This window comes from Notothenia coriiceps, unplaced genomic scaffold (genome assembly GCF_000735185.1).
Source record: "Notothenia coriiceps isolate Sejong01 unplaced genomic scaffold, NC01 NC01_scaffold00036377, whole genome shotgun sequence".
Classification (NCBI taxonomy): Eukaryota; Metazoa; Chordata; class Actinopteri; order Perciformes; family Nototheniidae; genus Notothenia; species Notothenia coriiceps.
In genome coordinates, this window is record NW_011369078.1 from 50,844 (window position 1) to 66,723 (window position 15,880).

General features: G+C 41.9%; 1 protein-coding gene across 4 annotated transcripts in view; it reads right to left on the reverse strand.

Moving 5' to 3' along the window:
- The window catches only part of fgfr1a (fibroblast growth factor receptor 1a), a 41,143-nt gene that overhangs the window by 15,491 nt on the left and 9,772 nt on the right, over window positions 1-15,880 (reverse strand). For all 4 annotated transcript variants that reach the window (XM_010792188.1, XM_010792186.1, XM_010792187.1 and 1 more), the window contains exons 3-6: window positions 13,140-13,376; window positions 12,519-12,608; window positions 8,515-8,687; window positions 6,122-6,245 (exon numbers count right to left, since the gene is read on the reverse strand). In XM_010792188.1, coding sequence (XP_010790490.1) covers window positions 6,122-6,245; window positions 8,515-8,687; window positions 12,519-12,608; window positions 13,140-13,376 — 624 coding nt within the window. The remainder of the gene's footprint in view (window positions 1-6,121; window positions 6,246-8,514; window positions 8,688-12,518; window positions 12,609-13,139; window positions 13,377-15,880) is intronic.

The window sequence follows — 15,880 nt, forward strand, 5'->3', positions numbered from 1 at the left end:
AAGACCAGAAACGGTTTTGAAAACTTTTGTCACGTAGTGATCGTCTTCTCAATAGAACATCTTTGATAATGTCTTCTGGCCAACCAGAATCAAGATAACGGCGTGGTGTTGTTGCAGGAAGTCCCGACGGAGAATACTTTTGCTGTAGTACATCTCTATATAGGCCTACATCGATACAACATTACGTATTGATAGAAATCAACACGTAATGAAATAAGACCCCACGGTTTGATGATGGATAGGTGTGTGGGCTGTCTTTCATTTTGACACACAGAGCAATGGGAGCTATCCACCCTTATCCACAAAGTAAAGTAATTCACACAGCCTCTTCCCTCTTCTCTCTGTGAGGAGCAGCAGGTTCAGCTTTCGGAACAAAGTAACAAAAAACTAAAATGGCTTTCTTTTTTTCTTTTTAAATATGTTGTGTAGTAATAGATTTATTTATTTTTCTTCTCAAGAGAGTACCAGAATGTGTATTTTATGTTAGTATTTCAAAAAAAGTACCAGATCTCTGGCAAACTCCACATGGGTCTGTCTGCTAGACTTCTCCCAGGACCTTGACCTNCCCTGAGTCAATAAGAGCACCATGAGTAAAAACGTTGTCTCTGACTTTTACCTGGATGCGGGTCAGGGTGCGAGGAGGAAAGTCAAAGGAAGAGATCCGGCTCACCAACGTCGTCCTCTTTATTGGTGAGCCTCCTCTTTACCGGGCAAGCCGCTTGTGGATGTCCGCGCTGCCCGCAGTAGAAGCACAGACCCTCCTTTGATCGAGACTGACGTTCTGCCATAGAAAGCTTGGCGTGGCCTAACTGCATTGGCTCCTCCACGGAGCCAGGGGGCGCTGTTGTCCGGAACGCAGGTGGTGAGCGCCTCCTCTGGAGAGGCGGACCAACCGCATCCTTGAATTTATTCCTTCTCCTCTCCGCCAAACGATTGTCTATTCTTATTGCCATGGATATGACGGAGTCCAAGTCAGCGGGCAGATCGAGAGGCGCCAGCTGGTCTTGTAGGGGATCCGAGAGACCGCTGACGAATGCGTCAAACAATGCAGCGGAGTTCCAGCCGCTGTCGGCTGCAATAGTCCGGAACTCAATAGCGTAGTCAGCCACACTACGCTGATTTTGCCGCAGTTTAATCAGAGCCCGAGCTTATTCCCTGCCCGGGGACGTTTGATCGAAGGTTTTTCTCATGGTGTCTATGAAGTCGTCCAGAGACCCACAGATGGGGGAGCCTCGGGACCATTCTGCCATAGCCCATGTTGCTGCTCGGCCGGAGAGATGGGAGATGAAAGCCACTTTGGAGTCATCCGTGGGAAAAGCAGCCGGTTGGTGTCGATAGTGTAACTCACACTGCACGATGAACGGCCGGCAGCCTTCCGAGTTTCCGGAATACTTTTCGGGTGGAGCCAGACGCATGGAAGGAATGTGCGGCTCAGTAGCCGGGTTGGGGTTGAATCTGGTCGCCGCTGAGACCAGAGGGGTCGCGGGAGGGGAAGCAGCCTGCAGTGAGCACCTGCTGAACCTCAGCTGCCAGCTGATTCATTTGGGTTGTCACCGATGATTGTAGTTCCCTCTGGCTGTTGGTTAGGTGCTGCACTCCGTGCTTTATGGCGGCCATCTGCTCTTCTTGTTGCCCAAGACGTTGGCCCTGAGAGCGGATGGCGTTCTTTAGCTGGTCTGAGTCGGCTGAGTTCATTTTAATGGCCAGTTCGTACTGTCAAGGGGGTGAACTCAGAGGCATGAAGTCAAATGCACAACTCAAAGTCAGACTCGGGTGGTGTTCAAAAATAAAGACTTTACTGGAATTAACACAGTAACAAAAACAAGAAACTAGATGCAATAATCGTGATCATGAGAAAACAGGATACGACCATGGAGCAGGCTTGAACGTGGTCCTGAATGAGAAACGAACTGGCACTGGACAGGTGGGGGCTAACACAATATATACCCAAGGTGAGGGGAACAGGTGGAAACAATCAGGGCGGGGAAACTAATCACGAACACAGGAGACACATAGGGGCGGGGAGCATGGAGTTCTGAAACGAGAGGAGGAATACTTATTACAATAAGACAGAGGGGGCACAGAACAAAGGGACATGACAAAACTAATATAAAGAATAGCCTTTCATGATAAGTTTCCGAGACATGACAACTACAGAGATAGCAACCACAAAGAGACACTGACCCTTACTTCAAAGACACTCAAAATGACTATACAAAGAAAAGAAAAAAAAAACTAAAGATTGCAAAGACAGCACACACAAGGACCATAAAGGGACACAGAACAACTGCAAGGAGACAAAAGGACCACTGTATAGTGAGAAGTCAGAACACGTGCGTTTGTTTTGAAACATAAACCAGGAATGTAGCTCTACTGTAGACACTTATTTATACATTAAAACTGAATGAAGGGCTGCTGGTAAGCTGTACATGTATACATTTAAATATAGATGTATAGGCAATGTATCTGCGTCTGAACTGCAGCCAATTGTCTAAACTATTTTTGTTATCCTCCAGCCATTCTGCTGTATCTTGTTTCTCCCCTTCTGGCATTTTTGGTTCCTGGTCTCAAGAGACTTTTAGTAAGCTCTGGAAGTTTGAAGTAATGTAACACTCAGATAAGGCCGGCAGCCAGCTCCACCAATCAGAAGTCACGCATTAACACCCGAGGCAATGCCAGCTCAGAGGGCCTGATCCAAGAGGGCCACCAGCCAGCACACACTTCTGAAATGTACTGTATTGCTTAGCTTGGACTTTTTAGTACGCATAAAACTGCTTGTTGGACATTTTTTTTATTATTTGTTCAAAGGGATTTTGACCTCTCAGGTAGGGAGGTTAAAGCTACACCAGGTAACTCTCCTCCAAATGACGACAATGATTAACTTGCTATCCCTCTGCAATCATGAAAAGCTTCTTCAGTATACTAAACACATAATGTTTTCCAACGTTGGAAAGAAAGCTAGCCACTGAATATTAGGAGTTATCATTTCACTTTTTTCCCATTCCTTTCCATTGATCCATCCTGATACAATAATTTAATTTGGACTCAATTTACATATCGACAGGTTTCTGCAATTGGCTAAAGCTGTCTTTACATGACGAGCAGAGCTGACGTTGCCGTTGTGATGGAGAGACCCATGTTACCTCACTATGCGATACCCTCTGCATCAAGTACTGATCAAAATATCCGCCAAGCACTAGGCAAAATGTTCAAACCAGGAGCCTTATGATCACTTAGGACTGCTGTACTTCCTGCGGCCTTTGCTGCAACATTCTGTGCTTTTGCCTTTTTTTACACTTGTCCTCAAATAGTTTTACCCTTGCCTGACATGCCCCCACACACTTCACCCCCAACACTGTTGCCCTTGAACAGGCCTTTTGTGCTGCATTTGATGTCTGTTTTGGCAGGGGAAAGACAAACAGCTGAGCGGTGCTGTCCACTCCGGCAGCCTCATACCAAAAGTGTGGCGTTGATGGTGGTGGGACTGAAATAAAAAGGACTGTCACCCATTGGAACAGGTCTCAATAATTGAAATATGTAAACGTGTACACTTACCGCAAACACGAATGTTTATTTTAAAGATTAAATATTAATTGTGATTTAAAAATATTCCGGCTCTGCTATATCTCCTCTGCTGCCTGTGACATTCAGGGCTGACCCCAGACACACACAGCTTGAGTTCAGAGACGTTTATTCTGACAGGGTACTATGTGACAACTATCTCTCATTCACACACATTACGTTGGTTTTTTTTCATCTCAGCTTACATTTAACATTTGTTTGGGCCTAAACTTTCTTTTGATATACATTCATGGCCTACACATGACAATAATAATTTCTCCTTGGGGGGCCAACATTTATTATTATTTTTTTTTTTTAAATGTTTGTACGCAAAGATTAGTTTTGTATTTTCAACTTCAAAACAAATGTTTTTTTGCATTACAAATTATACAGATACTTCCAAATTGTCGATCTGTTCACGCAAATAATATAAAGAAAAATCTGCCTCCAGACTCATCTCAGTGTCAGTCCACACAAACTTTTATATCAACAGTCTAAAAACAAATGCCCGCTCAGAGGCGTTTTCAATAGGTTTCATGTCAAAGATATTTTATTAGTAAGAGGAGAGAGGAAGAAGGATAGGCAGCCTCTTGTTCTTTTATTGCAGCTTGGATATCTAATTTGTTGAGGCTTGAAAGCGCATATTGATTCCTGTAATGCCAAAATGTGTGTGTACAGACGTTCTCATTACACATTATCGGATGCACGCACTCAGAGAAATCGGATTCATTACATTGTTTTGTGCTGATAGGGTCAGAATTTGAGGTGGGTACAGTCCATGAGGTCGTGATTTAGTTTGGGGGGTGTGAGTGCTTCTTAATGCCTTCCATAAATGATCCTCCTGGTGCAATATGGGGCTGATCATTGCATTAAAGTTCTGAGAGCTACACAGCAGAAACACAACAAGGGGGTAATATCTCATTCCTCTGGAGTGGCATCACGCGCCGTCTGGAAGCAGTGATGACCAGTAACTAAGTGCATTTACTGAAACTCACACATGTGCAGATTTGAGGTACTTATACTCTACTTGAGTATTTACTTATCATGTCACTTAATATATTGTACTTTTTACTGAACTACATTTTTGTTACTGGTTTCTTTAATAATAAGGACTTTTGCTTAAGAAAAACAAGATTTGTAAAAAGCTGATGTTTTGTTTCAAATTACAATCTGAACGATAAGACAATCAATCAATTAGCCAATTGAGAACAACTAATTGGCATCTCTACACATATAGGTCATATTTTTATTTAATTTGAATGATTGTAATTTTGAGTTTTCTTTTGTATTTTTATAAGTACATTTAGCTGATTATACATACTTACTTTTACTTAAAAGTCCCATGTCATGCTTTTCCGGTTATTACCCTTCCCCTTGTGTGTTATTAATGTTTTTATGCATGTAAACGGTGTGCAGAGTCAAAAACCCTCAAAGTACACCCTGTGGGGAGTAAAACTCTAACACAGAAAATACCTCCCCAAAACGCCTCGTTGGAGATTTCTCATTTACTTCCTGGGTATTGCTACGTATGGATACCCAGTAGCCATGCCAAGCGCTATGGCCGCACCCTCTGCCAGCCTTTCACGAAAAACAAAGCTTCCCAAAACCTTTCAGCAATTATTTCCGGATATGTACAGCGTAAGGGACTGAAAAACGATATGCCATATTTATTATGCTACACAAACATTATATTGCAGTTTTGGTGTCGTCAACTCCGTTATCTAATATGCAGAAAAAACTGCAAAAATGCATCTATATGATTATTTTTAGTATTTTCGATCTTTCCAATCCTGACGAGATCTCTCCCTCTCCCTGTCTGTGTGCGAGGGGGCGGGGCAGTTTGCACACATGCGGCTGCTACATGCAACACACACACACACACACACACACACACACACACACACACACACACACACACACACACACACACACACACACACACACACACACACACACACACACACACACCCTGCTGTTTTTGGACAAGCGGGAGATTCGGGTACACAACCTGTAAGTATTCATTGCTGTTTGTGTATTTATGATGTTTAAAACAAACAAGGTACAGTATCTACCACGACTGTTTAAATGGGTAAACGTTTTTTGGACTACGTTGGGATCGCGGAGAAATGCTCTCAGCGGTATAAACCTCTTTCTTACTCAATATCAAGCCACACTTATTGTTTTTACTTCGGCTGTGAGTGTTTGTGTGTACTCAGGATGAGTTTCGCTTGTTCTCGCTGTATCTATCTCCGACAGGGAAGCCCTGTATGCTCCTCACAGCAGCTCCTCACGAGCAGCTGCACGTCGTTTGACCAATCAAGAGCACACTGGGCTCACAGGAGGGGGGGGCGAGCTCCAACAAGCCGTTTAGGACAGAGAGTGAATACCGGTGAATACACATACTTTACAGAGATGCTTTATCAGAAACCAATGTGAGTTTGGAAAATTCCATAGTATAAATCTATTTTAGTATACCTCAGCAATGGAATTATGATCAGTAGAAATGGCCATGACATGGGACCTTTAATATACAGACAACCTGATTGCAGTGTACACTTACCGACTACGTCGAGCTGGTAGGTGTGATTGATGCTGCCGTACTGGTTCTCCACCACACAGGTGTAGTTTCCCTTATCAGAGGGAACTACCGATTCCATGATGATGGTCCACACATGATCCCGGACCTAACAGTTTGGAAAGAGCAAATGTTAGAGTGACTGGCGTACAAACAGAGTACAGATAGGACTGCTGCTCAAAGTGACTAAGTATCCAAACATACGGTTTATGGTATTAAACAGCACAGGGGATATCCCAGCTATGTACACAGATTAGTTAATTTGTTGGCAGCTACAGATGTGTTAGTTCACAAAAACCACTCACTGCAGGTCAGTTTAGGTCCTGAGGGAAATGGTAAAAAAAATAGCACTTAATGGTGTTTAAGAGCAATCAGAACTTAAATTCAACTCAAATTTAAGTAACGTAAATGAGGCCAGCAGCTAGCCCACAGAGATGAAGCTAAACTGCAATTCTGCATTTTACATTAAAAACTTAAGAGAACTTGTGTTCTCTCCATCTGCTTTTACCCTATATGAATTGTCGTAAATCAAATGTTGTTCTGTTCAAAGCGACGGCTAACAAGGTGTGATGTGATGATAACAAGATAACACACTACTCCTTCTTCCTGTGACAACAGCCTATGTTACAAACAGCAGATCTTTGTCCTACCAAACAAAGACCAAAGGAAAATGGGTACATGTTTTATATACATCTGCCCCAACTTGTCTTATTAGCGCCAACTGATGTCTGGCTCTTTTTTCCAAGACATGTTATAGTTTTTCTTCCATAAATCTGCCAAGACCGGCAGTGTGTGATTACCCAACGAACCTCTGAGGCAATGGCAACATCAAACATGCATATACACAAGACCGAGCCATACAGTTTCCCTCATTTAGCTAAAACGTGATGAGGGAGTCCAGCTGCCTGCTGCCAGATGTGTTGTGCTTGGCTACATATACATGTGGTCCACATTATTCCCTCCCTCCTGCACATCTCCATGCAGACGATATGAACAATAGAAGCACAGGCCATAAAAGCAAGAGTGTGGGAGGGATGAGAGACGTCCCCGGCCGCTGATGCAGACCTTTGCACCTTGACTAAAAAAAACAGCAGCCAGATGGTTAAGTGTGCTGCCTGGCTGGGTGGGGACAAGGGGAGCAGGCAGCTGGGAGGAAACTCTTAAATGTGTCCCAGCTGGGGAGGGAGATGGGCTGGAAGCACCAGACAGGGCTGGACTAGTGTACACCTTGATAGGAAGAGCAGATGAAGGAAGGAGGGGGATGTTTCTTCGAGAACATGGACATACATCCCACACCTGTGAGGCAACTGAACAAAGATTATCACAGAGAAGTTGATGTAAAGATACTTAAAGCAACATATTTACAGCCTACTATGACATTATGACGGTTTTACCAAATATATTTTTTTATCAAAAAGGTCATCTAAGGTTTTTAAATAAAGCCCTAAAAAAAAAGAATCTGTGGGGCTGATGATGCCATAGCCAGTAAGTGGTGGTGTAAAACAGATCCGGTTTACATCCATCACCTGCCACACCTCTGCTAAGTAAATCCAGAGACAAGAGTAAACTGTGTTATCAACAATTATAACTTAGCAGTTTACTGTATTAGCAGATGGCTGCGCATTTGAATACAGCTTGCCAGGAAATGGGCAGACGTTGACGAAGTTATGATAGCATACAGTAAGTAGTATATAGAGGCTGTGAAACAACATTTTTATCTTTTGACACTGACCAAAATTGTTAAAAGCCATACTTTTCGATACCATATTCCAACACATAAGAAATCAATCTCATGAACGTTAGTGAGCTAATAAACATGGAGCTTGCCTGTACGATAAGAAAAACAAAAATCTGTAACGTACTACATATTGTCGTAATTTATTTTGCATTAAAAATTAAATGTATAAAATTGGTGTCAAAAAAGGGTATCATTCAGGGATCAGACACAGGGACCAGATATAACTGAACAATACCCAGCCCTCATATTGGTAGATTTACTGCTGCATGGATGAAATTACAGAAATGTCCTGATACCCAGAATGAGGACAGCCAATGTAATCTTCAACCAAACAGGTGGCTAGGATTGCCCACCTGGAGGTATTATAGCTCTGCCACGACTTCCCTTTTTGTTGCATTAGGTTTCATCTTGCATTGTTTCTCAGGTCAAATGTGACACTTGCCTCCGCTTTTCACTTGCAGGAAGTGTTTCTTACTCCAGGGGAGGGGGCGGTGGTGATCTAATGTAGAGATGAGATCACTGACACATCTCCCCTCGTACTGAACGGGCTTAGAGTGATTCAATAAGAAATGCTAAGGAGGGTGTAGTGTCACTAAACATAAACTGAACGGAAAACATTTATAAAAATATTTTCTGTTACCTTGAAGCCCCCGATGCGATGGTCTCTCTTGAACTCCCTGCCATTCTTGTACCATTTCAGGGTGGGATTTGGGTTTCCGCTGGCCTGGCACCGAAACTTCACCGTCTTACTGGCTGGGACAGCGTGAAGCTTTTTTTCCATTTTCTCTGGATGAGCCCATTGTGGAGCCATTGCTAAAGAAGAAGACACAACATAAAAATAAATCAGACAAGTAATAAATACTAGCTTGTGTTTGTAAGGATGCAAAAATATTGTAGGTACCTTAAACCTCAAGCTCCATTTGAATCAGGGCAATAGCTTTATTGTAGGGTTTTCAAAGGCAAATTGGTCCCAGTGGGAGGGGCCACACTACGAGTAATTCTAAGGCCCCGTCCACACGGAGACAAAAAATCACAAAAAGTCAGCTCAAGAAACAAAAACGCAGGAGATGCTGTAGTACATATGCCGGGCCTGATGGTTGTGGTGAGCTATAGATTTTGCACTAAAATCTGTATCATGGTCAGTAGCGTCTGCAGCACGAACGCAACCCTGTGATCCGCCGTTGTTGTTGTTGGCGAAATGCATCATCAACGATGCGGGGGTGAGGAGAGGTGGGGAGAGGCGGGGCTATGGCGTCATCGTTTTCAGGAAATTATCATATAGGGCAGGGGTGCCCAACCTTTTTTGAACCGAGAGCTACTTTTAAAGTTGCCAGTCTGCCGAGATCTACCAGTCCAAATAGAGAGGCGTAACCATTACTGACAGCCTACTACCAGGTAAATACACTTGTATAAAACTTCTACTCGTATAAAACTGACCTTTGTACGATTAATACTTCATAAAATAAAAGTATTTAACTGAAGTTACACAACAGTGTTGTTGATACAGAGTTGGAGTTTATTCACACGTCACATACTACAGTGGGTAATGTTTTCAAGAAACATTGAACAGTGCTGCCATATATGACACAGGAAAAAAAGAAAAGACTCTGAACCCTTTCTTTGCCATTATATAAAAATAGTGTTGCTACAAAAGTATAAATTAGGCTTACTAATAAGACAACTCAGATCTGAAGCTACACAGGAATCTGCTGCCAAAGTGCAATAAAAAAGACAAAATTAATAGAATCAAACCCTTTTTTTGTTGCATTTTAGTAGAGTATAAAAAGAAATGCCTTTAAAATTGGATGCAAGTAACACTAGTTTCTTAACCTGAATTGATAATAGACTATAATCAATTTAAGTTTGGCATTCTTATACCATTTTGTACAATAATTATAATGAATAAAGTTCAAACAAACTAAAACGTACAGCTGATTAATAACGGTATCTAACTTGACTTTTTATTATATCAAAAACCTGTTGAAATGCTACTGTTATTTTTACTGTCCCCAAAAGCGCGTCGGCAGCCTCCAGGAATGCTTCTTTCACAACTTCGCCGTCTTTGAAAGACTTGATGTGTTTCTCAAGAACGTGACTGACACAATAAGATGCTATGGTAGCAGCCTTGCTCTTGTTGTTGGGCCTGGTGAAAATGGACTGCTGTGCATTTAGCTGCCCTTTCAGGTCCCTCCCCTTTTGGGAGCGTAGGGCAGAATTAGGAAGGAATTCCGTCTCGTAGCGTTTGAGCACTGTTTTGAAATGCCGCTCCTAAATTACCCTTCTTCGATAAAGCCACGCTCGCATTGCAGATGAGACAGATGGACTTTGAATTGGAATAGATACAACAATAATCATCCTCCCACTCGGAGTGAAAATTATATATTTTGGGCTTTTTTGCTTCTGCCATAATTGCGGTCTTGTGTGTGTGGACTGTCACTCCTGTGGTTGACACGGACAACGTCAGCGAAATAGTGCCCACTGCCCACCAGCCACGCCCCGACACATGGGGTCACGCCGGCCAATCACAAAGCTTTGATGCGTTCAAGTGCATTATTCTGGCACAGGAAGATTATGTTATAGGACATTAACGATAAAACAGAATATTGTTGTTCTATTTTTAGACACATCTCGCGATCGACTGGGAATCTCGATCGACTGGTTGGGCACCCCTGGTATAGGGCGTACACACGGAGCCTACCCACTTTGGGAGCCGTTATCAAAGTGTATCGGATTCGGGCTCCGAATCCGCAATAGAGTACAATAGAGAACGTTAGCGGATACAACTGATATCGTCTCCGTGTGGACGAGGCCTAAGACCCTGACAAATGAATTGGCCAAGAATGATCTGAAGAACCTCGAATAGAGAAACTGGGCCTTTCAGGGGTGACCAAAATAATGAGATTTCAAATATCACAGACTGAATTACGTTTACATTGTAGTGTGGCTGGATGAAATCTGCTGGCAATTGTTTTTTGTATTCCCACCTGACCAATTTCGGGACATAATCCCCACTAACTAACCCGGACACATTAAGTTTAATCAACCAACAGACCAGACTCGAACTTTATGCAGTAAAGTAGCTCAGTAATCAGGACTGAAACAATGACAGACTAAGGGGGAAATTGCTGCATGTGTGTATACAAGAATAATTGATAGAGATATATTGTTAGCACAGTTGCCTAATTTTGTTTGAACTTTTAAAACTGTTCCACCGTACAATGAGATTTGGCAAAAGAGAGAAACAGTGGAGTGACTATTGCACACGTGTCTGTGCACTGTTATATTTTCTAGTAAGCTTAACCAAACCTCTGGGGAACCTCTAGGTCAACCGGTGCATCAGTAGTGGATGGGCTCACCCTCAAAAAGAGGATAAGAAGCAATGAGGAATGTCTGGTCTGTCTTTCTTGGCCGGTCCCACCACAAACCAGACGTGGTTTAGCGGCAGAAAAGGATGGATGTATTACATAATGCATGTTATTAAATTATAGTCACAGTGAGTATGTTTCCTTTCCTTAAAAGGGGACCTATCATCCATAATGCACTTTGTGATGTTTTATACATAAATATGTATCCCCGGTGCGTCAGGGAACTCACGCAGCGTCAGAAAATAAAACCCTCTCTCTTTTCCTCCGTACCCAAATCTTTTAAAAACAAGGGTACAACGAGCGGATACAGATTTGCTGCTGATCTGACGTCAAATCAGCAGCGGACCCACAGAAAATTGCTATCAGAAACAATGCCTGACATGTTTTGGACGTAATCTCGTCTTTGTTTACGTTAGCAAGCCTCGTTAACAGCACGCGTTTAAAAAGCAGGAAATAAAAAAAGGAACTCACCTTGTGATAAACCCACAAGAGAAAAAGCATTTGAGCTCCATACTATTTTAGAAATACCCGCAAGATGTGGTTTAAACAGGATGGCGTTTTATCACAGCAGAATTGAACTTTGGCTCCGGTAGAATTCTGATCAGGCATTAGCTCCGCCTCCTCTTTTTTTTTTTTTTCAAGCTAAGGACCCAAAATCTACATTTCTCTAACAGGGCTGCAAGAGAGGGGTATGAGCAGTATGAGGAATGGCTATAATGGGTGAACTGTTTGGTATTTTAAGCAAAAAACTTCAAAGACATGTTTGTATAGGTATGGCCCTACAATATATTTTTCCAATATAGCATAATATGTCCACTTTAAATAAAAGTCGGAAAAAAATATTTTCTTGAGAGGTTTTGGCTGTGCCTCGGGTGGGTAAAGTCACATTGTGTAGGTTTAAGGGAAGTAAAACAAGTAAAGGTCGTCTTGGTAGCCATGCTTGGCAGCTGCTGGTCTCTCTGTGGGCAGAGTGGCCAGATGATGAAGCTCGAGTGTCTTAATTACTCTAAGGAACAAATTGGAAGTCATCTAAGGTTAACCACTGTTAGTCACCACAGGGACATTCTTCATGTAAAAGCTGTCACCGAGGTGCTGAAAACCCTGTGATTCAGAGAAAAATCATTCACAGAGTGTGACCCACACACACATGGCAGACCCATAATCGAATCATAAAGCTTTCAAATCACTGACCATTCATGAAAATTACTCACAACCCTGTGACTCAGGGCCAGCATTTGTTGCAGAGGCATTAGTACGCTGAAGAGATGAGCACACTTACGCAGAAGCTTCTGACTGCCCAACAGTTTGGCTTCCTCAGACGAAGACTCTTCATCTTCATCATCATCCTCAGATGAGGCCAGGGTATCAACTAGTGAAACAAAAAGGTACAATTCTATTTATACAGACAGTAACACAACACCAAAAACAAGACTAGCATTTCAGTCGTTTCTTTTCTTAAAGTAAGGATACAAACTTTGGGAGTTCATACATACACACTGAATAAAAAGGCGACTGCATGTTCCGTTTTACATTAATCATACAGTTTTAGTACAAAAATAAATAAATAACAGAATGACTTGTATGGAACAGGTTTCGCTGGAAAACAAACCGTTCTTGTCAACAATTAAGTATAATGGAGTTTTTAACAATAATTTGTTAGTTTAAAAAATTGAATTGAAAAAAAACCAGGGCAGAAAATCTCGACCGTTTTTTTGATGGATGAATCTATAAAAACATACATTACCAAGCATTTCACTGCCCCTTTAATAAGTAATGTCAACATTTTGATTCCATTGCATGACCATTACCAGAATTATGTACTTTCACACTGGAGATGTATTTAGCTTCTCAGTGATCAAACTACACCAAATCTGCTGCAATTCCTTTTCTGAGACGTTACCTGTGACGTTGAAGTAGACGCTGTGGTTGCCGAAGGTGATGCAGGCGTACAGACCAGAGTCCGTCAGCTCCACAGTCTCGATCTCCAGCTGGCCGTTGCGGATGCGTGTGTGTTCTCCGTCCACCACAGACACATGTTCTTTGGTCCAGTTGACTACACTGTCTTTGGCAGAGCAACTCAGATCCAGACGATCCCCGAGATAGAGCGTGAACAGCTCCGTTTGCGTTTCCACAGAGACTGAAGGGGAAAATGCAGAACATGGCTTTGTTATTCGAAAGCTCAGTAATATCATCTAAATAGAAACACAAGCAGGGCTCAAATTGTTTTTATCTTTGGCACAAACAAACTGTGAGAAATATAAAATAGGATAACCACCAATATCGAATAACTGGAGGGGTATATAGTATGTAGCGAGACACAAAATGGGGCTGTATCTGTACTATAAATGGTTCAAAAAGTACTTCAATCACAAAACAGGGACACCAGAAAAGTCCTTTCATGATTTTCTCCCAGCAAACCACATCTCTTACCTATCCCTTAACTAATTTTCTATATGATTTAATTTAAGGCCCTATCGTCAGGCAGGCAAGGAGCTACTTGGGAAAGGAAGGCGAAATTCAATTATGAGGATTGAAGAGAGGGGAGGCGTCACAGAGCGAGACACCTGAGCCCCCCTGTGCTAAATGACTACATAGTCCGCGAGGGGGAGGGGGTAACCCAATTAGGGTTAGACACGTTGTCCATCACAATAGTGTTGTTTGTCTAGTTACAAAAGGTAAAGATAGTCACTGGACAACTAGCTGCACATTCTTGCTCTAGGATCACACATCCATGGCAAAAATAAGCATGAAGTTCCAACAACGTGCAAATAACATCCTGGTTTTAAAGGACATTAAAACATCTAACATTATGAAATGTTAATAATTTTTTAGAAGCCAAAACATTTAAAATAATGCCACATCATTTACGAAATCCTGAGATGTTGTCTAGAAATGCCTTGAATTGGCTAAACTAAAAAACTTTTGGTATGCAAAGCATTTTTTCAGAGGAGATATTTAAAATTTGAAGACATTTACCTTCAAAATGCGTTCCCCCCCTCTTTACTATTGCTGACACTGTTTTAAAGTAATATGAGGCAAACAGAGGGAAAAAAGCCAATCTTCCAAAGCTTGAACCAAATTATGTATAAAAGGTTTGTGCCTTAAATTATATTGATTATCAAAATAGTGGTAGATTTTATTTTCCAACTAATAGTTTTAGCTCTACTTGATATAGTTGTGTTATCACCACAAAGTAAACCCCTGTGGCAGAACTATAATGTGAAATCATTTTACTCGTCCTCCTTTCCCAAAGTCCCCCCCGGCATTTAAAAACTACACAAAAAAATTGAACTAGATAACCCAATGTAAAAGCATAACGTGATCATTCTGAATGGTTCTCAAAGCACACAGTGTTTGTACACACACTTCCTTACAACAGGAAGTACTTCTGTGTAGCATAACCTAAACACAACATCAGCAAACCTGCCTAATCCCTCCCACCATCACAACAAAGGCCTCCGAACAATACAGGGGAAGAGGGAGCGGGCAGAGAGAGCAGAGAGCATGTGCACGGGAGCGAGCGAGCGAGGGCCTGCAGCGGCAGGTTCTAGTGCCAGTTGCTATGGTGACCCCACTTGGGCCTAGTAAAGGTATTTCCTGGATCACATATATCTGACAGGCCCTTAATCCCAGCAGGAAAGGGGGCCAGGGGGTAGGATCAACTTTCTCCTCAAAAACAAAACCAGAAGGGGGAAAGCAGAAGAGGCATTTAGTGATGCACTATCTAACCAGGACACAGCTTTAAACACAACCCTTCTTTACGGGATTGTGTGTGTGTGCGTGTGCGTGTGAGGGGGGGGGGGGCATGTTTCTGTCCCAGTCTGCTCTAAATGGAGATGCCACTGATAAGACTGTGTCAACATCCCAGCTGTTAATCTGGCTGCAGACATCATAAAACGCCCATAAAAGCTGTAAAATGTGCCTGTTGCTTCATCGTAGGCCACAGTCAGGAGCATTTATGCTTCTGTGACAGCATACTTCTAAAACTGGAGTAACATATAACACATGTAGTCAAATTAACCCCAGTACCATAAAAAAAACAAAAAAGAAACAGCTACTACGTCTATGATTAACTCGCTGTATAAATATTAAACTAACAGATAGGGCTTAGTATTTGCAAGTGGACGATACAATATGCATCATAATACATGGAATACGATTCCCTGTATGATTTAAATGAAGTAATATTTAGCCATTTTTAGGAAAACTTTCACAGTATACAGAACACAACACCATATTATTAACATCTCAATATCAAGTAATGGCAACATTTCCCACTCATGTTTGACGTTTTAACCACAACACGAAATTAACCATTGTTTGTAACTTATCTTAGCCTTTGAACATTAAACTTAAAATCAAAAGCGTTTTTGAGAATCCATACAATATCAAAAAAGATTTTGCTACACATGTTTTCTGACAACCCTACTAACAAACAGCAACACACTTTATCACAAAGAAGTAAATTCATTTCAACTTCTCGTGCAGAGTTAAGTGCCAAGTTTCCAGCATTTCCTTTGAATTTAAGTATGTTTCATCTCACTTAATCCTCCTGCCGCTATGATTGGATTAAAATGGATTAAGCACCATATTTTCTGAAAGCAACCCATCTGGAAAGTTTTCTTACAACCATTTGGGGGG